The sequence below is a fragment of the Rhyacophila brunnea genome, unplaced genomic scaffold (genome assembly GCF_057557595.1).
Source record: "Rhyacophila brunnea isolate RB1 unplaced genomic scaffold, BYU_Rbru_1.0 scaffold_5, whole genome shotgun sequence".
Taxonomy (NCBI): domain Eukaryota; kingdom Metazoa; phylum Arthropoda; class Insecta; order Trichoptera; family Rhyacophilidae; genus Rhyacophila; species Rhyacophila brunnea.
In genome coordinates, this window is record NW_028233170.1 from 45927589 (window position 1) to 45952541 (window position 24953).

At 34.2% G+C, this 24953-nt stretch overlaps 1 protein-coding gene across 21 annotated transcripts in view; it reads left to right on the plus strand.

Annotated features, from left to right (window-relative positions):
* The window catches only part of by (focal adhesion protein tensin), a 779028-nt gene extending 771244 nt beyond the window's left edge, over positions 1-7784 (plus strand). For all 21 annotated transcript variants that reach the window (XM_085955416.1, XM_085955417.1, XM_085955418.1 and 18 more), the window contains 4 exons: positions 127-305; positions 735-892; positions 2884-3502; positions 3927-7784. In XM_085955416.1, the coding sequence (XP_085811542.1) occupies positions 127-305; positions 735-892; positions 2884-3502; positions 3927-4083 (1113 nt within the window). In that variant the 3' untranslated portion in view covers positions 4084-7784. The remainder of the gene's footprint in view (positions 1-126; positions 306-734; positions 893-2883; positions 3503-3926) is intronic.
* Positions 7785-24953: the final 17169 nt, after the last annotated feature.

Sequence of the window (24953 nt, forward strand, 5' to 3'; positions counted from 1 at the left end):
AATCAAGCAATTTTAGTTCTGTTCGAAGATCGGATAAAAACACAGAATTATAATATAACTGGCTCAGTTACTTGCAAAACTTTCCTTGGAAATGAATTGATTTTAATTTGTGTCTCTTCATTTCAGACCCGCGAAGAATCACTATCATCATGGAGGAGCGTCTCGGTAAGCGAGTGGGAGGGCGCCGACGGTGATTTAGAATCCCGAGGGGGAACACCTGCCTTCCCGACGACACCTCGCACCCCCTACCCTGCACCTCACACACCACCGAATCGCCTGCCCCCGCGCAGTCCTGTTGCACAACGGTAAAGATATTCTAAATTAATATCATATATACATATTATCTTCTCTTCCCAACATAATAATTATACTAGCCATGACAAATTCTATTTATTCTGTCTAATGATGTGCTAAGTAAAACGATAGTGTTTTTGGTCTCAGTGAAATGAGAACCCAAGCTTTATATTACATTTTCTCTTACATTATGTAAAATTATTGAATTGTTTTGATATAATCTCTAAATATACACTGTCTGTTTAGAGATTATGTCAAAAAAATCCAATATTTTTACATACCTGCTATAAGAGAAAAAGTAGTTTAAACTTGGGTTCTCATTTCACTAAAACCAAAAACACTATCTTTACTTAGCAGGGCAGTATATCTAATTATTATTTTTCTTAAATTTGTTAAATGTAAAATAATATATAACATTTTTGTGTTTTTGACATTTTCAGAAAGGACTATTCAACGATGCTTGGCAGAAGTCCATCGTCTCCTCACCCCCCAACGACACCTGTCACGCCAGAGCTTCAAGACGTCTCCCCGGAGCTAGTCAAGTTTGTCAAAGACACATCCAAGTTCTGGTACAAGCCCAACATTTCTAGAGATGAAGGTATGTTTATAGAACAATATAAACAGATAGATTAAGAGATCATTTTTTTTTATTTGCCAAATGTCACCGTCCCAACCGACGTATCGTAACGCCAATCGAAAAGCGTAATATATGTGAAAGAAAAAGATAAAGGACAACAAAAAATAACGAATGCATATTTATAATATTCTTTCATTCTGAACATAGTTAGTGGTGTTAATATTTTTTGATAAGTATCAGTGATCCTAACTCTTGAATGTTGAAACGTAATGCCTACTCCAAACCAAGATACATCAGTTCGGCAGTAGTAATTACATTTTTATTCGATACTACGTACAACTACTAATTTTAGTTTTCATAATATGGGTATTACATATTTATCAAAAAACACGGAACGTTTTTTTATGGTTGTTTATTCGTATGAAGGGTTTACATAGTTTATTTATTTAACCACAGTGGCACCATTATTTGTTGTTGTTCTTTGATATATAATTATTTAATGTTATTTAGTTTTACATCACTTTCGGATGGACACATCAGTTTATGTCAACCAGTGGCGAAGGGTGGAGGTAGGCTGTTAAGATCTGCCATAAACAGTGCACATTAAACTTTTTCAGACATACATATTTGTTTTCATTGAAATAAGACTACAATTTAAAGATAGTGTTGGTTAGTTTTTTAAAATTCAATTAAACCCTGAGAAACCAAGCCATAATAGATAATAGTCAAAAAATACATGTCTATCTATAAAATATCTAAAATTATGCAATTAAATCATACATAACTTTGAATATTTTATAAATAGAATAATATTTTTTATTTATTATAGTTTGGTTTAGGCAGGGCTTAATGAATTAAAAAAACTAACCAAAAATATGTGTAATATGTATTTTTAATCCAACAAAAACAAATAACTATGAATGAAAAAGTGTGTACAATTTTGTCGTATTGCCCAAATTAGACCAAAACTATTATGGTTTCGTTTAGGCATGGTTTAATTGATTTTTAAAAACCAACTAACACCATCTGTAAATTGTAGTCTTAGTTCAATAAAAACAAATACATATGACTAAAAAAGTTTAGTGTGCACTATTTATAGCTAATCTTAACAGCCTACCTCCACCCTTCGCCACTGATGTCAACTAACTGTCTTGTGATGTGTGCCTCACAATTGACCGAGACAGTTAGTTCTCTTTTATGTCGATTGATGTCACTCAGTGACGTCCAGTACGGGTAGGCAGATTGAGCGTCGCTTGTGGGTGGCAGTTATTCAAAGGGCGGCAAATCGAGGAGAATCATTAGGTATATATTATAGAAATAGCTACCCAAACTTAGTAATAACGTAAATATCTTTCCATTAAAAAATCAGCTCGGTTGGAAACAAAATAATGTCTTAATTAACATAAAAGGTTTAACAGGACTGTAATTTTTTATCGGGTTCGTGATGTCTAGTTTACTTCCATTGTCCTTGGAGGTAAATGACACATCGAGATTTGCGAATTGTATTTGAATTGTAGATAGGTACATACTTTCCTAATTTAAAATTTATCCAAAAATATTTTTGCCAGTTACTCGCGAGTTTTGGAAGTTATCAGAACCGTGGACTCGCAATACTGTCTATTAAAGCAGAGATGGCATTTAAATAAAATTAGATTTAGTGGTAATTATATTTTGTTAGTAATGTATCCGTACAACACATTTCTTAGATATCGGTGTTATGGATAATAAAAAATACTGTATAAAAAATGGGGCGGCATTTTGTTTAGGGACGTCACTGATGTCACTATAAAATAACCTAGACATTTATTTCAAGTAAAAAAATACCAAACGTGAAAAAAGATATAATTAATTACTAAGCCGCAGAGCCATACGTTACTAATAGGAATCATATACATCTATACATCTTTATGTGTATCCAAGTTACAAATAAAGGCTTAAATTCGAATCAATGAAAACCACTGATTTTACGTTTTCCTTTTGGACTAATAACATTTTTTTTACAATTATTTCAGCAATCGCCCTACTCCAAACCCAAGACACCGGAGCGTTCATAATCCGCGACTCGAATTCTTTCCCAAATGCTTTCGGATTAGCTTTAAAAGTGGCCTCACCTCCAGGAGCACATTTGGGATCGATAGACCTCGTCAGACACTTCCTCATCGAGCCCACCTCCAGAGGAGTCCGCCTCAAGGGATGTGCTGACGAACCGGTCTTCAGTTCGCTGTCGGCTCTAGTCTATCAACATTCAGTGACACCGCTAGCATTACCGGCCAGATTAAAACTTCCCGGATCAGATCCAGCCCCACCCGGACCTGCCGGCGCAGCGAGAGCCTTGTTAGCGACAGGAGCCGCCTGTTCAGTTCTCTACATTGGAGGGTCAGGATGCGAAGCTCTCACAGGGCCGGACGCTGTCACCAGAACCTCAGCAAAACTGTTCGCTCAGCGTCCCGACATCACCCCAGCGATAGTCCACTTTAAAGTGTCTCCTGCCGGAATCACGCTTACCGATTCGGCGAGACGGCTTTTCTTCAGGCGGCACTACCCTACTTCCGCCGTTTCCTTCTGTGGGCTGGACCCCGGCGACAGAAGATGGAATTACAAGGCTGACGCCAACGGAATACCGAGTCCAAAGTAATTAATCTATAAAATACTGCTCTCAATTTAATGTCTTCCCTAATTCAACATTTATATTTTATTGAATATTTATCACGAAAATTGTTATTAATACATAATTATATATACTTAAAACAGAACTGTACCTACATTGTGATAAACCAAGGGTGATTTGTACAGATTTTTGTCAGATGTCTATAATCTTTTCTGGAAAATTCAGCTATTGTATGGAATGGTATATATTTTAAAATTTAGCTTAGATTTCGTTTGCTTTGAATTATTATATACATATTGCACCATGTAAATTTTTATATATACATTTCTTCTATATTTTTATCAGCGGGAGATTATGTATGATTCCCTGACAGTTATATCAATAGACTAGCCAGTAAAATTCTTCTGTTTTGGTGATTAGTATTAATTATTGTCATTTTGTCAACAGTCGGATGTTTGGATTCATCGCGCGGCGCACAGGCAGCTCGACCGACAACGAGTGCCACATCTTCGCCGAGCTGGAGCCCGAGCAACCGGCCACCGCCATCGTCAACTTCGTCTCCAAAGTCATGTTAGGACAGACTCCACCTCAAAACATTGTTTGATCCTTCCCGACCGGCGGATCGAAGCAATCTCTAAGAAAGTAGTGTTAACCAAAATGTATGGCATGCCTGTTAACATGCTGAAGTCAAAAAAATGATAGTATATTGTTTATTCCTTCAGCTTTATATTTAGGTATATACATTTACAATTAAATATAATATTATTTTATGAAATGCTAAATTAATTTAAATACCTACTTATTAATTGAAAAAAAGAAATCACCAGTGAAAATTTAATTTTTTATGTGTATTCCTTTCGAATAACAATCATTTTGTGTATTCAAAATAATTTATTTAATTAATTGAATTTTGAACGTTATGTTGACTGGTGAATCTTATACAAATTTATAATACCAACTACTTTTAATAAAAATGCATGATGTATGAATTTGGTTGATTTTATGTTCTAATAATTATTTTTTAACGAATGAACATTTCAATTGATGTTGCAAAAATGGTGCTCGGATAAAAACAATGCATTCAATGAATTATACGAGAGATGCGAAAGATGCGGGTGCCACATAATATTATAATATATTATCACAAAAGTAATTTAATATATTTTCTTTAATATAATACACTTAATAATTAAATCAGTTTGTTGTGTAATATAAATATTATATTGTTTTTCATTAAATATAACTCCCTCAAATACCTATCAGTGTCTTATTCATTTAAATATATTATAATAATGTGTTACGAAACTAATATTATTTCCCTGATCACAATGTGTGCAGAGTAAAATTTAGAATGATTTCAACTCGAAATTAATGTTCTAGAGGAGGACTGTTAATAAATCTATATTTAAATATTACAATATGTTTGCTAGGTATATATATATATGTTATATATATACAAATATTTCTATCTTTCCTCACTTTTTCAAAAATAAGGAGGTGTAAGATACAAAATAAAAAGCTTGAGTAACTCTTGAGGGCACATTGTGATTTATTTTTAATCACTAGAAGCTTGCATTTTTGCATAATTGCATGATATTTATAGGAATGAATATGTACAGATTCTTCAGTGTTTTCTTTCTATTGTAAATTAAAAATATTACAAATGACAGGTATCCCAATGATTTATACTAATGTGTACCTGAAAGCCAGTGTATCTATCGTATGACAAAGAAAAACTCTTTGGGAAAATGCAATTTAAGATCTTTCAGGCTTATGAAAGACTCAAAAGATAAATCGTCTCTTTTAAAACTTTAGTTACAAAATCTGTACTTTTTTACGTTTTTTTTGTAAAATTGTACATACAACGCACTGGCTTATGAGGTATAGATAGTAATTTAAGAAGTTTTATAAAATTATAGATTTCAGGATACTAGCCATTTCCGAAAACATCGATTTTTATAAAACGTTCTGAATTCAAAAATAATGTAGGCAGCATTTATTTTTTATAAATACACACTTATCGCGAGATAGCAATACGTACTACGTATATAAATGGTAAAGCCTCTCCTTACATATTAATCTATTATAGTAGTCGAAATAAAAACCCTTCTTTGTGAAAGATTAATTTAATAATTCCATTTTAAACACAGTTGTTGTAAAATTTAAAAAATCTATAGAAGCAACACACGCTAGTCTTGTATTTCTTTCTTTGTGTGTACCTAACTAGTAAAATGTAATATTGTAACTTTTGTACAGCACATTTTACGACTCTATCAAAATGTAAATTAACAAGTTTCGAGAATAGGTCTAAATAAATAATAATATTATATTGTCACGTCATACGCAGGTATAACTAACATTTTTAAACGCAGCTAGAATATCTTTTTTTAACTTCAACGGTTTAGACTACTGGTTACATGTAAATTGTACGTATTACATTTCACCATAGCACAGTTCGCCGTAAGCTTTTTATCGGAAAGAGATGAAAAAATTACGCATTGTTCGTAGAGCATTGCAGAAAATAATGTACCTAACCTAACAAATAATCCAGTATATCGGCTATTTTCAAAATTTGTTTGCTGCTGGCTTCCTGTAAACTGACAAGAACCATGTTTTATTTAGACATGAATTTTATCTCGGTACTATACGACCCAAAGAGGTTGCACGGTCTTTAATATACAATCATATATTTCTGATACAAAATTTTCACAGTGAAGTGTGATTCGGCGAACTGCATACGTACAAATTTCCGAACATGTATACGCTACTAGGGTAAACAGTCATCTGGCAGTTCGCAAAAATGACATCACACAATTATCAGTAATTTTACCCCCCCCTCTTCTGAAAATCTTTAACCCTTCTGTCTAAATAACATCACATGTTCAATTCACCGCTCCCCCGCTTATTAAAAAATATTTGTTGAAAATTGTCAGTAAGAGATAAATTTATATTTTATTGATTTTGTACATCACATTTTCTTCAATCATCCATATTCCCTTCGTCCACATATCGTCATATTATCAGACCCCCTCCCCCCCTTACGGTGTGATTTATTTCCGTGAACACTCACATATCCCAACACATAGTGTGAATGTAGTTGTTTTTATTTTCGACAATGATATATTCAGTGGCGCGTTTCTGTAATTGATTCGTTACAAGATTTAAAAGGGTGCCTCGAACATACAATAAATTATTATAATTAAGTACCTATATACAAATCTTATTATATAAAAGATTTTTGTTTTAATTATAAAAAATCTTTTATTTTTGATCATGCATTCACTCATGGTAGAGTGAGATATTGTCAAGTCTCACGTAAAAAAATATTACCTAAATCTCCTAAATACAATTTCAAAAAAAACGGATGTCAAAAAATCATGGTAGCTATTTTTCAAAATACTAAATTGCTAGGTATACTGCTGAATGTGTGTTTTATGATTCGTAAAAAGGAGTCTGTTTAAACGAATAAATTAATTAAATCCAATTAAAACATGTTTATAAATTTATATGAACGTATCTTAATTTTTTTATTGTGGGGGGCCTCAAAATCATCAGTGCGTCAGGCCTTCACGTCACTAAACGCGCCACTGGATAAATTCATTAAAAATACATGCTCAATAGTACATGTGTTTTTTTTTTCAAATACCGCTTCAAACAATGAATAATCCACGTCACAATAATTATCCAAATATCAAATATTATCTACCAAATATTATGTCTAATGATTGTATATTCAAATTTGGCAATTAATAATAAATATTTACATTTATATTCATAATATGGGCAGTAATAATTATTATTACTACACTAGAGTATAACATAGTAAATCATTTTTACCATATTATTTTGTGTATGGTTTATTAAATCTAACAATTAAAAGTATAATTTCCAGTGTTTAGTCTTTATTCGTAATGACATAGGTTTTTATTTATCCGTCATTAAAGTTTACGAATATGTAGATATGACTATGCATTGAGTTAATAAATCAAATATTTAATTACATATATTACGATATCACTTTTTAAAATCATAGACACCACAATGTTATAACCGTACAAATATTTTTTGTTTATACCCAGATACAATAATCGGTGTTCTTATACTTTTATTTGCCTCTGTAAAAGTGACCTTAATTAACACGTATGAGTAGGCCTAACTTTTGATTTAATAATAATAAAATAGTGCTTTAACAATTTTATTATTAAATATATCTGTAATAATTATTATAAGATGTATTTTACTTACCATACATAGATATTGTTTAATGTATTTATTGATTGCAATAAAGTCTACTTTATTTAACAACCATTATGAAATATCTTTTATTCTGTTGCCATATTTTAACAACCTTTCAACTAGTGTCATAATCTCTTTTGTCAATATCAAATACAGATTATCCCATAGACAATATCTAAACTGAAATTTATTTGTAAATCTTAATATAATATAATTACAAGATAAAAAGAACTTTTTATAATAAGTACAACGTTTTTAAATTCCGTTGAACCATATAAACTTGACTTGACTAGCTTAAACGTTCAAAAAAATTTGTACTTGACATGTCATATTGATTTCCATAGTAACGCACCTATATATTAATAATTTAGTTGCTAGGACCCCAGACCCCTAGCAACCGATAATGGTGTCAAAATAACTTTTCATACAAGACAGAATTAACTGAAAATGAATTCAATACTACTTAAAGATGCCTAAAAGTATTAAAAAAATGCATTGGCATCGTGTTCTGATATATTCTATAAGTTAGTTAAAAATCGATTGCAAGATTTGTACCGGACAAATAAGAATATGAGGTAAGAAAAACGTTGTAAAATACAGTCGAACTCGGTTATTACGTTCATGGACATAGCGAGATCTTGGATGTAATGAGGAAACATTCGTTGACATTTTAATTTATGATTTTCTCCATACATTTATTCACTTTTATAACGAGCTACTTATCGGATATACCAAGCAAAAATATCATCAAAAATTTTCTTAAAACTGTTGATGTGTCGTCTTTTAAAAACATTTTCGACCCTAAGCAATAAAATCCGACTGTAGACCGATGCCGCCAGGGTCAGATTACGTTTATGACACTAGTTAAGTGTCTAAGTACCTAATTGGTGTTTACGCCGACAACATTGAAAAAGTATCCACACATTTGGTTGCAATTTCATCTAAAAAATCCAAGCTGAAGTCGGTAGGTACCTACCAGCGTTTATTACAATAAACAACTTCTTTATAGTTAGTTTATGTTAGTTTATGAATGCCATGCTTGTTTCGTGGGAAAATTCTAATTGTGTATTTTTGTTTGAATTGCGACTTTTTGTGTTATGTGACTGCTCATTTAAAAATACCTATTCTCTGATATATCGAGTAATGCTTATAACGAGCAAATTCAGTCGGTCCCATCTTCCTTGTAATAACAAAGTTCGACTGTATTTTTGAAATTGAGCCGCATGTTTGAGAAAAGTCTTCATGCACTGCACTAAGGAAGATCAGGGGATCAGTGAGAGAGGGAAGCTGCTTTCCACCATGCAAAGATGCATGACCTTGGATTGGAGTCCAGGAAAATTGAAAGTGCTTTCGTCCACTGGAGCACTAGAGCAGCGATTTCCAAACTGGGAGGCGCGAAAAGTTAAACTCAATTAATTAATGTAGCCACAGGTTTGCAGTTTGCAAATGTATAGTTTATAAAACAGCCGCTAGTTATATAAACATAAACTCCAGAAAAAACAGTCCTATAAAAGGTTGTTTGCAAACCTGTCTGATAATATAGATGCTACTTTTAAAATACCTCACTGAAAAAATTAAATAAAAGGGTCAAATCATAATGTTGAAATTTGAGGCAAATTTGTTTAGGAACGATAATTTTGTTGTTAAACTTGTCTATTTGGTTGAAATTTAAGATTTTTAAAAATTGAGTGAATAAATCAAGCAAGGACCACTAATGCATTCACTGATTTAAAAAGACAAAGTAAAGGCATTCATAAAAAATTGGAGCTTTGGAAATCAAAATTACAAAAAAATAAGTTTCATGTTTCCATTTTAAATGATTTCTGGGCCAGATATATTGAAGCAAACAAAAATCTATTTACTGAGGTCTTGGTTAGTTTGCTAATGCACTTTTCACATTATTTTAGTAACAGTAAAAAAAGTCGCTGCTTTGTTTCAGGACTATGAAATATTTTAAATATGTGGTTGTGCGTTGCGATTTGATGTGATTCCTATATGATGATTAATATATCGTCGTTGAGCTGTTAAAACCTCCAATGTGACAATTTTGTCAAAACGATATTTTTGCATTTTCTTTTTCTGCATATTAGACCGCATGGTTTGGTAAAACTTCCAATGTTCCTTATAGCACACAAATTAAAATATAATCGAAAATAGAAACCTCCAATGTAACATGTCTTATTATGATGAGTCAGTAATAGCTCCAATGTGCGAAATCGTCACATCGGAGCTATTACAAACAGTTGAAGATTATGAGTCCCCCCACTATCTGTTATGTATCTGTGCACTTCGGAGATATTGCACTACATAAAAGATTATCCGTAAGTGAAATAAGAAAAAAAGCAAAATTGCAATGAAATAGTGGAAAAGAATACGTAGGTTATAAAATAATAGAAAATAAAATAGTTACCCAAAATATCTTACGGCCTGCGAGATGCATTAAGGGGAGATGTAAACATAAAACTCCCAAAAAAATAACAACTGCATCTTATTTATGTGATAAATTATCAGAAGAAGATAGAAAATTTATCTTCGATTCATTTTGGAATTTGAGTTCGTGGGATTTGAAGAAAATGTTCGTTACGAATTTAGTTCACACAAGATCTGTCCACCGAAGAAGACAAACCAGTCAAACTATCCTTCAAAACAAGCCTTCTAAAAAGCCAGAGGGACGTGATTATTTTTTGAAGGGCGTAGAAGGTAACCGCATAAAAGTCTGTAGATTGTTATTCCTTAACACATTATCCTTGGAAGAGGATAGCCTCAAACGTTGGGTTAAGGAAAAAAATAATAAAGTAACAAATTCAAATGAAGACTTTGATGATTGTCTCAGCAAACATATATCAAATAGACGAAAACAAAGAATAGAGATTTACTCTTAGAAGATGTGAAGGCTTGGTTAACTTTAATACCAAAAATCCCTTCACATTATTGTAGAACATCATCAAATTTGAACTATGTGGATTATTATTCATTTACTTCCAAAAGCCACATGTACAAAATAAACATACAGTGGTGCCGAGAAAATGGGAAGCAACAAACATACACATATCATGAAAATAGACAAAAATGCAATTCATAAGCCTCGTAAAGATCAGTGTGATATTTGTGTTGGTTTTAGCAAATAAAATGTTCCCAAGGATATCTACGATGTCCACCGAGTGAAGAAAAAAGCTCTGGAAACAATGGATTTGCAAAGCATTTTGACATGTCCCAAGTCGTTACCTTCCCGGTGTTGAAGAAAATGAAGTTGCAGGTCCACAATCTCACGATATACTCTCTTAATGACGATAAAGTCGACTTCTACTGAGTTTAGTTCATGCCTGGTAGACTACTTGATAAATATTTCAAAGAATTTTAGAATAGTTATATTCATTATTTTGGATGGATGCTATCATAATAGAAATAAAATCTTGTCCAGTGCTCTTAAGTTTGACTTTGCAAAAGAAAATAATATAACCATCCAACAACTATATTTAGAAAAAGGACATACCATAATGGAGGCAGACTCAGTACATTCAGCTCTTGAACATTTTTTTATCAACCAATTAACTCCTTTTTATTCACTGTCTAACTCTAGATGTTTTTTTGATGAAGAAAGATTACGAATTTGATGATTTTATGAAACTATAATCAAATGTTTGAATTTATTGTCTATGGTCACCACGATTTTCATGAATTACTGATGTTTCCTCAATAATTATGTAACTATTTATAGATATATCATCATAAATCGTCGTCAGGTGTTCGAATTTAGAACTAAGCTCATTAAAATATTATAAAAAGTATTGAATGATAATTTATGTCAAATAATGTTAGCATGTGGCGCCCTCACTCAACTGACTACTTATACTGATGGATAATAAGCACATGTTATATTGTTTTATAGATTCAGTCAAGGTGTGTAGGTAACTAAATAGATCTATTAAAACATCCTATAAAGTTTTCAAATCAAATATATTTTAACATTATTTTAGTCAGCCACCCTAATTATATTTGTACAATTTATAATGTTATGTCATAATTCATAATAATAAGACTACGGATTAAAACTTCAAATTATTAAAATAAAACATAAACCAACTACAATCTTATTTATCACAATATTTCATATGTAGAATAGATATAATCTTGAGTTGTTCAATAGTCATAAACACTATCATTAAATTTCATAGTCAGAAATACGTAGGTACACGGGAGCAGTCGGTTCGAATTGAAAACGTAAGGTAATCAATCAACGTCACCTCGGCCAAACCTCAAATGGCCATAGTCGTCGAATTGATCTTCGCGTTTGCCGAATCTCATGTGGCCGTAGTCGTCCATTTGCTTTTTGCTGAGCTCGATGACGTCATCGTCCTCTATGATGAATCTATCGCCGGGTCCTGGAGGTGCGAGACGGGCGCGGTATCTGGCGGCTCGCGGAGAAAGCATTAACCCTGCTCGGACTCCAGAAATTCCACTGGGACCACTTCCCGCATTCGTTAAACTCTGTGTCTCTCTGCAATCTAGCCCGATAAGAAAACACGCAGAAATTACTAAAGATATAGCGTAAAAACTCATTTTTATTTAGGTAAGTATTTTTCAATTCGGCAACACTGAAGCAAACGTCAAATAAAAAGCGCGGTAAAGCCGATATCAACTGTTTGTTTTGTTTATCTAACGATGGTATCTTTGCAATGCCGGCGTGTCGATTGAGCTTTCTGTAAAAATTTCCTCCCTTATATTGAAAACTCTTCAGGGAATAGTGAGTCTCTGATGGTCTTAATATTCTAGAGGTGGATAATATTTTTCTTATGCAAATAGGACATGACATTTTTTAAATTATGTACCAACGTTTTCAATAACGTGCAAGGCTGAAAATTTTAAATAAAGGGCTGTCCAATGCTTTTCAAAAATTGCTATTTAAACCAAATCATTAGAATCTCTCTTATTGGTGTTATTATTAATCTAATATTAAAATGATACATACGTGCATAAATAATTAAATTTAATACGTGAAAAGATGCGTATATACTGAGTACCGCTATAAGTATCTAATTCAACTGGAAAGATTAAAAATGTTTAAAAAGTCATTTTTATTATTATTTGGACTATTGGGTAAATATGTTACCATTCCGGCGCATTGAGTCATGGTATATTGTATGCCGCGATAGAAAACTGCAACACTGCACTAGGTACATTCCAAATTTGAAAATAATTGTGTGTTCGATTTTTTTCAATTAAAATGTTTTCCAAAATAAATTTTGACAGTTCTGTAACAGACTACAACCGCAGTGTGACGTTTTATTAGTTTTATCTATCAAGTTGATATAGTTTTATTACATTATTGGTGTGTATTTAAATTCTAGTGGATGTTTCCGTATTTTGCATAGTTATTTTTGAAACTACATTATATTATTGTGATTCTTTTGTCATTTTCTACAAACATTACTAGCATTATCACGCATTTTCTTTCCATGTCATGTTAATATAGAAACTATTAATTGGCATATTAATATGCATACAATAAGAAGAAATTTATTGTGAATATGACTCAGATTAAATAAATAAATGTTATAATAAGTTTACTCATTTTAGAGTCCTGTTCTAGTATGCGCTACTTATTTTATTTTTCTTTCGATCACACAGCTTCCGAAGATAATGCAATTTCCATCAGCGAATTAAATTTTCTCTGTAAGCTCTTCGCGGGAAATAATATTACCGCCTGTCAATTTCAAACTAATTTTGTTTACGTTCAATGAGAAAATTGCCATTTTCTCATTCTTTGCGCGCAATGTAAAAAATATAAAATTTTCTTCGCCTTTTATACATATTTTAATATTAGGTGTCCCTACCAGTGGCGAGGGGTAGAGGTAGGCTGAGAAGATTCGACATAAATAGTGCACACTAAACTTTTTAAGGCATACTTATTTGTTTTCATTGAACATAGAATACAATTTGCAGATGGTGCTGGTTAATTTTTAAAATTCAATTAAACCCTGCCTAAACTAAACCATAATAGTTTAATAGTATCTATGATATGGGCGATCCGACAAAAATAGTGCACACTTTTTCAGTCATACTTATTAAAATTGTTTTCGTTGAATAAAGGATACATATTATAGATAGTGTTGGTTTTTTTAATTCATTAAGCCTTCTGCCTACACAAAACCATAATCATTAAAAAATATTCTTCAATTTATAAAATATCTAAAACTATGTAGGTATGGTTTAATGGCATAACTCTTAATATATTTTATAGACAAACGAATATTTTTTGACTATTATCTACTATGGCTTGAATTAGGCAGGGTTTAATTAATTGAATTTTAAAAATTAACGAACACTATAAATACTCATTGTATTATTAGTTCAATGAAAACAAATACGTTTGACTGACAAAATTTAGTGTGCACTATTTATATCGGATCTTAACAGCCTACTTCCACCCTTCGCTACTGATCCCTACTTATGTACATAGGTACGGCGGGGACCATATTATTTTATTGAAAAATAGTGGACAAACCAGAAAAAAGGTTTATAAGAAAAAGTAGTTTTCAAATATTGTTTTTGAAACCATTTGAATGTACTTTACGTATATGTATAAGCAGAGGATTTCACCACTTTCAAAATACAAAAATTATACAAATATGCCGATAGAATTTCCGTTAAATTCTATGTTTAATTCTATAATAATAAACAAGCAACAAATAACACCACTTAAATACGTATAAAATGACGAATAGGTACATACTAGATTAGGTATACCATTTAAATGTTTGTTTTTATTCAAACAGAACATATCAATCTGTTGATATACAAGCAGACATTTTATTTACAGTGGCGTGCAGTGAGTTCTGCTTGTGGGCATGATGTTGGAAAATCCATAAAAACTCATTATTTACTACACCATATTATTCACACTAGTGCACTTTGTGAATGGAGATAGAAAGTCAAGATGAACGATGGAAAATTCCATTGGTAAATTTGCAGAAAGATAGATCATAATCTCAACCACTCTCGATCCACTACTGGATTACTCTCCTGTAATCGAAGTTGGACATACCGTGGGTCTATTCTATACTTATCGAACACTAAAGTGATAAATAGTATCAAACTTAGGGTAGGTTTGTATCAAAATATTAGCACTTATTGTAACAATTACACGAAGTTGGGTTTTATTGTTGCAATAAGTGCGATATTTTAACAGCAGCAAGATAGGTGCTCCCCTCCCCACGTCCCGCTCTCTCCTCTATATCATGTTGATAACTTTGAATCTTTAACTTTATAATGGGATATCAATTGTTTTGTTACTATTCTCTATTTAGTTAAAGTTATTGCTATTTGCTACTCATATATTGTGACAGATTTCAAAGAATTATTCTACATAAAATTGCTTAAAAGTATAATAGTGTAGTATACCTATTATGCTCATAACATCAAATCTTTACTGGTTTATTTTTAATTTTCGTAATAAACATTATATAATAATCAGACACAATATATTTCGATTTATTCAAAACGCTATCGAAATGAATCTTTTAGGGGCTCACACAAATTTTTGATTAAAAAAAGATGGATCAGAATCATATCGGAGTCTCTCTGTATTGCGGTCAAGACCTCTTCGATGAGGAAACAACGACAATGCGGCCTGGCGAGGAATTTCCAACGAAAGTGCGCCATGGAAAGGAGAACACTGGAGAGGATGACTTTAAAAATGGTGAAGGCGATGCACCAAATTTGGCTGGGGTGATGTCACATATCCAACAGCTGCTCGCTGAGCTCCAGATGAAGAGGGTAAAATAATAAAATAACTAATTATTAATAATTAAACTGTTAAAATATTTTAGTTGTCTGGCTTTGTGGAAAGGTAGATATCTTTTAACCACTTCCAAAATAATAAAGAATTGTGGCCGAACCGGCACACCGATGTTCATGTTTTGTCGTATCACAAGTAAAACTCATTATGCCTATTCAATTAAAAAACTATTGTATTTAATGACGTTTAACTCTAATAGTCGAATGAATATGATGAATTGCACAAAATATTGACAGTGTGGTAAAACTGTATTATCTGTCACTAAACAAAAACTGTAACTCCTGTATCCATTGCATATCCAACAATTGGAATTTTATGAAAAACGTGAGACAGAAACAAATCAATTCTACAATAATTAACAAATTAACACGTAAAAAAATAAACTTGCATTTAAAGCAGGGGGGGGGGCAAACTTTTTGGATGGAGGGCCAAATTCAAGAATTCAAAATGAGCGGTGGGCCGCAAATAAAATACCATTTTTAGATATATACACTATTTATTATCACGAAAAATAAATACTACAAAAAAATTAATGAAAAGAATGAAACTGTTGTACATTTAAAAAAAAAAAAAAAATTCAGTTGTTAATTTTGTCGTTGATACTCTTAAAACTGCTTGTAAATGGGCATCGGAGATATTTGATCGTAAAGAATTTTTATTGAGGTTCATGATCGAAAATGTTCGTTCACATATATAGGTTGATCCAAAAATAACGAACATTTTTTTTGCATAATCTTTAATTTTGTCTGAATTAAGGGCATTGTAAAATTTGGAGATTTCTTCACGACGATGCAATTCTCTTAAATCAGTGTCGCACTGCAGATCAATAATCTCACGTTGTAGCTCTGTTGGTACACTATCAATATCTATTGAAAATGGATCGCGTACTATTGCTAAACAAATTTTAATTTATGTCAATATGTTTTTTAAAAAAATATAAAAAAGTTATTCGTAATCAGAAGTTCAATTAATGATGGCGGGCCGCAGTTTGCCCCCCTCTGATTTAAAGGATAATCATAGTAGAATGGAGTCGGATTCTTCTGACAGTGCAGTCGCTTCTCAACTTTTTTGATCCATGCATGCAATCTTGCAATTTGCACAATAATACGTGTTTACATGTGCATTTTCTTGTTATGGCCGCGATCATGGCCCCCACAAGGGGGGGGGGGGGTGACAGGGCTTTAGCCTGGGGGCTCGGGCTCCCCGGACCATAAATACACATCTTAAATAATAAATATACACTGAATTTTATTTGACCTCAAACACCATTTAGAAAATGCCACTGCCGACTGCCTTTAACCTTAGCGAAACCAAACCACCAAAAATCCTGGCTTGGGGGCCCGCTTCAGCGGCCATGGCCGCGATAATACGTACTAAATATCGCCAGTAAATACATGCAAGTGTACACGGGGTATAACGTCATTAGCTGGTTGTTATCATTAACTGGTTGCATTTCTGAGTAGGTGGAGCGAATCTGATTTGATAATCTTAGTAGGTATTGGTTTGCAATGTTTTCGATAAGTCATTTGATGTCGTTTAGGCAATATTATTCTTCTGAGTATCCATGTCTCGTTTATACAACAAATAATTTTACGCCTAATCAAATGAAGTTGTATACAATACTTATATCAGTCCAGTCACTCTCCGGTGCAGTGGCGCACCCAGGATTTAATATTGGGGGGGGGCCCAAAGAGGAGAATGTAAATTACTCCCATAGGCTCTTTTTCTTCTTCACAGCCTAATTTCTCGTTGTCTATTGCACTCGGTGTACCTACACCATGGTCCCCACATCCTGAAACGGGCCCTCAGGCTAGGATATTTGGCGGGCCCCCTACCTACCGCTAAGATTAAAGGAAGTGTGAAACACTGCATTAACGTTTTTCAAATTATGTTTTAGTTCAAATTAAGGGTACTTATACAGTGAATTATTGGCGATTTTCAATACATCCACTTTAATAATGGAGCTGTCGAGTATCGACACATAATAATCAAAAAGTATATTGCACAATTATATAAGTAATTGAAAATGTTCATGGCCATGAAGTATAATAGCGCCTTTTTTTACTATTAAAGCTATTTTATGATGTATGTTTATCTCACTTATCTCGTCAACCCGACACGCCGGGCCCCCCACAGTCCGGGCCCCCAGGCTAGAGCCCTGTCAGCCCTCCCCAGCCATGACATACACCACTCCGGAATTTGGGTGGACACCGAGAATTTTTTGATAGTTCCATTAGGGATTGGGTTTCTAAAAAAACCTGACATTAGTGTTTCGAAATTTTTGTGTTAGAAATTAAAATCTAAGAAATTGTTCTAAAAAGGGTGCTGGAGAATTACAAATCATTTTTTTGCCAGTGTTTTTATTTGTCTAAGCCCAAAGGTTTATTGGCTTTCAATTTCAATGGTTAAAATCATTCTAATAATTTTCATGTTTGGGGGGTGTCAGGGCCCCTGCCCCCCCCCCCTCTGAGTGCGCCACTGTAACCACCTCACTTCAGTGTGAAAAAGCAAACATTCGTACTTAGCTTCCATATAAATGCAAAGTTTTTTTTAAAAAATGCCTGTTTTTAAAGGCTTGGATTTGATGAAATTTACCATATTGGTCTAGTACAGGTTTTAGCACTGCGGTAATGTTTTCGAAACTATAGATTCCCTGTGTAAATAAAACAGTGCGTAGATATAATGTTAGGGTTTCTTGTCTTTGCGAGGGTAACAAATCCTTTAAATGAGCCTAACATTGACGGAGCACCATCCATACAATTTCCTCCATGATATTTTAGATTGTTCACCCCACGGTGGCCGCGCGGCATAAGCGTTGGACTATCACGCCGTGGGTCTCAGGTTCGAATCCTGGGTCTGGCAAGTACACATATTGTATTTCAATTTGTGTGTGAGTCAGGGTATGGACCTAATAGGTTGAGCAAGTGGCTGACATCCATTTCTCGTAAAAAACAAAAATCTGTTAATACAAACCTCTACTTTGTGGAGGCCCATATGATCCTATTAGGATCGGACATGGTCGAAAAAAAAATATATGAAGAAATAGAATCAAAAACATCTTGTCATGTCGTACGCTTGGTGAGTTCTGCCAGTGAGCCAGTGAGCCAACAGAAGACGCGTGCGATCGATTCGGCAATATCGAAATCACATTAGCCGGCTCGCACATCACAACTCGCCTCGTGTGCCTAACCGCCATAAATCAAAGCTTCCGAGAACGGGCAGGCGGTGTTCCTTGATAAAACCTCGCACATCTGCCTAGCGATATCGACATTCGCCGCATCGTGGCTGCTCCGAACGCGGCGACAGTCTGGAGAGAAATGGGCGAAATGGCCGTTTGTGCAGCTGTGCGCTTGCGCGGAGTCCACTTTTTTTAGATCCAACATGCAGGCTGTAACAAATGCGACATGTTGCATCTGCGGATCATCTCGCGTCGCAGTTGCATTGGCCAATCTGCGAAGCTCCATTTGATAACGTTTGTTTCTTGGTTTACGATGACGTCACATCGACGAATTCGTCGTAAGACGCATGCGGCGAGTTCTGATGTGCGAGCCCTCTTAGCTTTAGGCTTTCATAATTTCACGAAGGACTTTTTCGGTTTTCGCTATTTCGCGGATTTTTCTGCTTTTATCATTATTTTCGCGGTGCACTTGCAACAAGCCAGCGGTGCACCGGTTAAGAACCACTGGTCTAGAGCCACAATATTTATGCTGAATTCCACCGATAAAAATGTTTTTTTTTTTAAATTTACACCACCACCGACTGTGGTGGGCATGGCCCCCACATCATGAATGTTTGGCGGGCCCCCTTACCTATCACCAGGGTTAAGGGGAATGTGATGCTCTACAGTAGTGTTCCCAAATGGTATTCCGTGGATTTATCTATATTGTTAAATAATTCCCTTGAACTCCTGATTTGTCGGACCTCATATCATATTATCGATCGTTATCATACTATGAACCACTGGTCGCGACCCCCTCTTGTGGTAGCCAAGTAGCATTCGACCCTTCGATATTGGATAAATAACCATTTTCATTTTTTCTAGAAACACTAAAAATAATTGTAATATAAAGTGATACACGTGAATTATTATCATGTAGTTACGTATATCATAATATTTGCATCATACTTCATATTTTTTATGTTAATTTTGATGAAGTAGTATAGCGTCACATGCGATTTTTTTTATAATATAACAAATTTCTGGTGTGTGTTTATCTCACAATTAGACGAGCCGCCACGCCGGGCCCTCTTAAACCCGGGCCCCCAGACTGTAGCCCTGTCAGCCCATGGTGGTGGGTGTAGTCGTACTTTTCGCCGAATTTTTATCGTTGATTTTGGGTTTTTTAATAGTGAAGTTCCAAAATATTAATTGAAAATGGAAAAAAAAAGTATTATTGCATTTAACTTATAGGTACACAAACCTACCCAACAGAACACAGCCTAATTTCTCGTTTATCGGACTTTTGTCTATTGCACTCAGTGTACACCACTTCGGAATTCGGGTGGACACCGAGAATTTTTTGACATTTTCATTAGAGATTGAGTTTCTAAAAAAACCTGACATTAGTGTTTCGAAATTTTTGTGTTAGAAATTAAAATCTAAGAAATTTTTCTAGAGGGTGCTGGAGAATTTCAAATCATTTTTTTGCCAGTGTTTTTATTTGTCTAATCTATTGGCTTTCAATTTCAATGTTTTTGGGGGGGGGCAAGGCCCCTTGCCCCCCCCCCCTGGGTGCGCCACTGCTCCGGTGAAATTGATATTGTTAAGAAAGTGTCGGTTGCATCAGAAGTTGATTTAAAAACTGTGTGGCGCTTTTAGAAAAAAGAGAAAAAAATTGCGAAAATAATTTAAAGACAGACAAACTTACTAGTAACAATCTAATAAACAGTACAGCGGACTCTACGAATGACGATAATAATGAGTGTAATGACAATGAAAGGACAACGAATATGGATGATGCCGGAATAAGATGATTAGTTTTATTTATTATAATATATCAAATATGTTTCCATTCACACACGATTCATTTGAAGCTCGGTTTGGAATAATTAATATTATGTTAAACTAAAAAAAATACCAATACTTTCAAAATGACACTACACCGTTCCAAAGCGATTTCGTCGTGTCCGCAATGACAAAAGAATCCGGTACCATTCTATCTAATGTTAGCAATCGGAAATCATTGCCCAGCAACTGGCAATAGTTGCACCATTTTTTTGGCAATTTTATCGGCAATCTGCAATTTTTGATGCTCGTTTACGGGCCCCTTTAAGGAAAGGAACATATTATTATATGCTCCTAATAATAATTATTATCTGTGTGATCCATGGCATAATCTTTTTTCATTTCCGTATCTTCGCGTCGAGCTTATATAAATTAGGATTGGCGAACCTGCCACGCGTGCCAAAATTCCCCAAATATTATTTTTCAACTTTATGACGTGCCGAGCAGTTATGGGGGAAAATAGTTATTAAAAATTCTATTAAAAAAAATGATAATGTTCTAGTTTCCACCCACAGAACATAGCAAACATTATAGCTTTATCACTTTTTTCATTTACGCCGTACATTTTGGTCCACCAATTTTTTGAAACTGTATGTCAGAATTACTACTACTAGCTTCACCAAGTTTTCGTATCATTTGTTGTAGGTTGGTTTGGTTATTATACCAGAATTGCTCAGATCAGATAAGGTATTCTCTCACTAATAGTGGTCTCAAGCAATGTAAATCAATCAAAATTAGAGGTTCACGGTGCGGCATTTCCCGCCACCTGGTGAGGTCAGTGCGATAATATTATAATGTGACGCATAAAGTCTAAGGACCAACCTATGCAATTATATATTTACATAAAACTTAATGCTTATTCTTGAAGAGTATTTGCCTACTATTTTGTATACAATGCGATCTGTCATTTATTATTATTATAGGTTGTTTTTCTCTTCAAACGCGTGCCATGCAAAATCATCTCGCGTGCCATAGGTTCGCCATCACTGATATTATATATTATGTATATGACGCCAGCTACAATTTTATCAATGATACGTTATGTTCCATTTAAATAAGTATTATAATATTTATGTATTATTATTATTATCATCCTTTTGGCACGACAACTCCTTCAAAAACTTTCTCCACCCCGGACGATCCAGTTATTCGAGCAGCCCTTCTAGTCTGCATTTACCACCTCGACTGTTCTCTCGCCCTCAAGGAATGTGACGCATGAGTTGCTTAGTAATGTTAATAATATTCCTTGTACATTGTAGCAAATATCTACTGGATTGGCAGAGTCAGCAAAGCTTGACGAAGCTCGCCAGGATGAAATGAGGAGTGCTGCCCGCCGCGCGACGCTGGCCGAGGAATTCGCCAGGTCGGCTGGAGACGCTGCTCAGAGACTTGCGAAGGACGCCGAAGTGGCTACCAGACAAGCTGTGGCTGCCAAGCCGCTCCTTGAAGCCAAGGTAGCGATTAGTTGTTTTACACTGTATTTACATCAAGTTGATCAACCCTCGGTCGATTATTGCAACGTGTTTTTGACGAGATGAAACTATTTAGCATTTAATAAATTTTGCCAACAATGTTCTAAGACTCTAGAGATAGAAGCACTGCAGGCAGAGATACGTTCTCTTCGGAGCTTCGTGGATGGAGCGGGTCGCCGCGAGGCAGAAGAGAGGACTCTGAGGGCTTCTGAGGAAGCGGCCAAGAGGTCAGCTCTTGCCAATTTTACCAAACTTCACGCCACCGTGGTAGAAGTCCAAAAGTAAGTAGTATCACTTCCCTCCATTTTGGTAAGAGATTTTTCTCAACTGTCACTTTTATTTTTAGTATTCTTTTTTATCGTCTGTATTTGGGATGAAGGTGGATAATTATGACACCGGAATTGTGATGGAAGCGGCGAGTTTATTTACGTTTATTATAGTAGGTACATTATCTACTGCTGCATAATAATTGATATGCTGAGAGTTGAACGAATACAACTCCACCAGTGACCAAGTTAAGTAAATCAACTTCAAAGTTAAAATATATTTTTCAAATGATCCTTCATTACTATTCCACGAAAAGACATTGATATTTCTGTATGTTTATTCATGTCTTAGTGTTTGAAGGATGACAAGTCAAGCCAAAACATTCAAATGATATGTACGGTTGCTATGCAAATAATAACGACATTTTTTATAATGTCATGTCCAATATTAATTTATGGCATTTAGAGGAATGTCGATACCTAATAAAATAATTTCATACAAAGCAGTAACATATTATTATTTAAATTCTGTTTTATGCGTAAATAGGGTAATTTGATAACTCCTTCTAACTAGGGTGTTTTTTTTAATTATATGTCATTACTCAGTTGTATTCACTTAATCATCAGCACCTCAATTATTCCATACCTTTAAAGCGCGAATCAAATAATTGGGGTGCATGTCGCCTACTGTCACGCTGTCGCGGTGACAAATTTTATCTATGGTTTCGTCATTTTGCAGAATATTTTGAACGATCACCATCTCTGTCAATTCACTAAAGAATGACACTGATGAAAAGTGCCAACTATAATGTATTAGTAATTAGAATTATTATTAATTATTCACGCTAATTTCAATTAATTTTAATAGTTTCTACATGTGCGTACCTACGATAAAATTACTTGCTATATGACATCTATAGATAATATTATGAACAGAACCCAACCTGCAGACCATAGATAATATACAACATTCTTCTCGAAAATACCGTGTCAAACGCTAAAAACAAAAAAAAAACGTGATTTTGACATGACAGTCGAAAAGTGTAGGTACCTATGTAGAAGATGATAAAAACGCCCATTGAGTCATGCAGGTGTCAATGTAGTGCAGTTCAACGTGAGGCGACCTCATTATTGTTCCGATGATTTCGGCAGATTTTTCCAACTGAAAATGTTTGTTTAAAGGTTCAAAATGTGCTACGGGATGGGAGCATCAGTCTGATAACATTTTAAACACCAAGAAAAACGACATTACACACTTTCTTCCCGCAGCGGCAGCTTACTGTGACGTCACGTGATAGTCCGTGACATGCACCTCAATTTGGTTCGCGCTTAATATACATTCACAATAATCTTCGATTCGGGCATCTTATGTGGGTGTTATATTAGTATATTATTTTAAATCCTTTGAATGTGTATGAAAATTTTCAAAAAATGGTTGTAGATATAATGAAAGCGTTATTAACCTAGGCCAGCGATGGCGAACCTTTTTATGCTTACATGTCACAATATTCGTAATAGTGAGAGGCGTGCCAATATTGGGGGATAAAAACAATTATAAATTAGAAACCGCATTATGTGCCTATTAGTAAGTAGTATTAATTGATAATTATTATTATAAATTTACGGAGATCCTATATTTTTTTTATTTCTGCCTGCCGTATCCATAAAGAGATAGTGAAAATAAAATAATATAAAACAATTTTAAATGCGATATTTGTTCTTTTGCAAGCAGAAGATTTAACAAGTTAAACACACATCTTCTTCTTATTGTGCCATCCCCTAACGAAGGTCGGCCACCATCAAGTCGATCTTATCTTTGTTGTCTGCTACCCGGAACAGTTCAGTGGAGCTGCACTCGTACCAATCACGGAGGTTCTTACGCCACGAAATGCGGCGCCGTCCTCTGCTACGCTTCCCATTGATCTTTCCTTGAATGACAATTTGGGTAATGCTGTATTTTTGTCCTCTCCTAATGTGGTCGAGGCACTGTAGTTTCCTGGTTTTGATACTATGTAGAACTTCTCGGTCCTTCCCCATTCGATTGAGAACTTCAACATTTGTCACCCGGTCAGTCCAAGGAATTTTGAGGATGCGTCTATACAGCCACATCTCGAAAGCTTCAAGTCATATAACATAAACATATTCATTAGAAAAACCGCAACAAATACGATATTTCTGAATTTACACGTAGAAGACCACGCCGGTAGGGTTTTCAATACCGAATGTAGGTATATATTAATATCGGTATTCGTTAAGACATATAGAAAAAAAATATGTACAATCAAATATCGTTATTAAATAATATAATATAGTTATTAAAATCTATTTAAAACATTATTTTATTGCAACCTAAAGTACATACCTACGAATATTATTTATTATGTTGACCTTCATAAATATTACTTATAATTTTAACCTGTACTTGTCATCTTTATAATATTGTAGAACTGCTGATTCTTTTTAAATGCCATAAGTCCCAGTACAAGAAAATCTCTCAAATTCAACGCTTGTTGGATGTACTATCAACGTAATAGAATAATTGGAAATATTTGCCATGAATGTTTTCTTTTTCTAAATAATATGTTAATTCATTGCAACAATTCGAAAAGCCTATATTTTAAGTATCTTATCTTATCATTATTTAACTTATGTCGGTTTCAGTCAATATATTTGCGTTTTGGCATCATAAAACGTAGG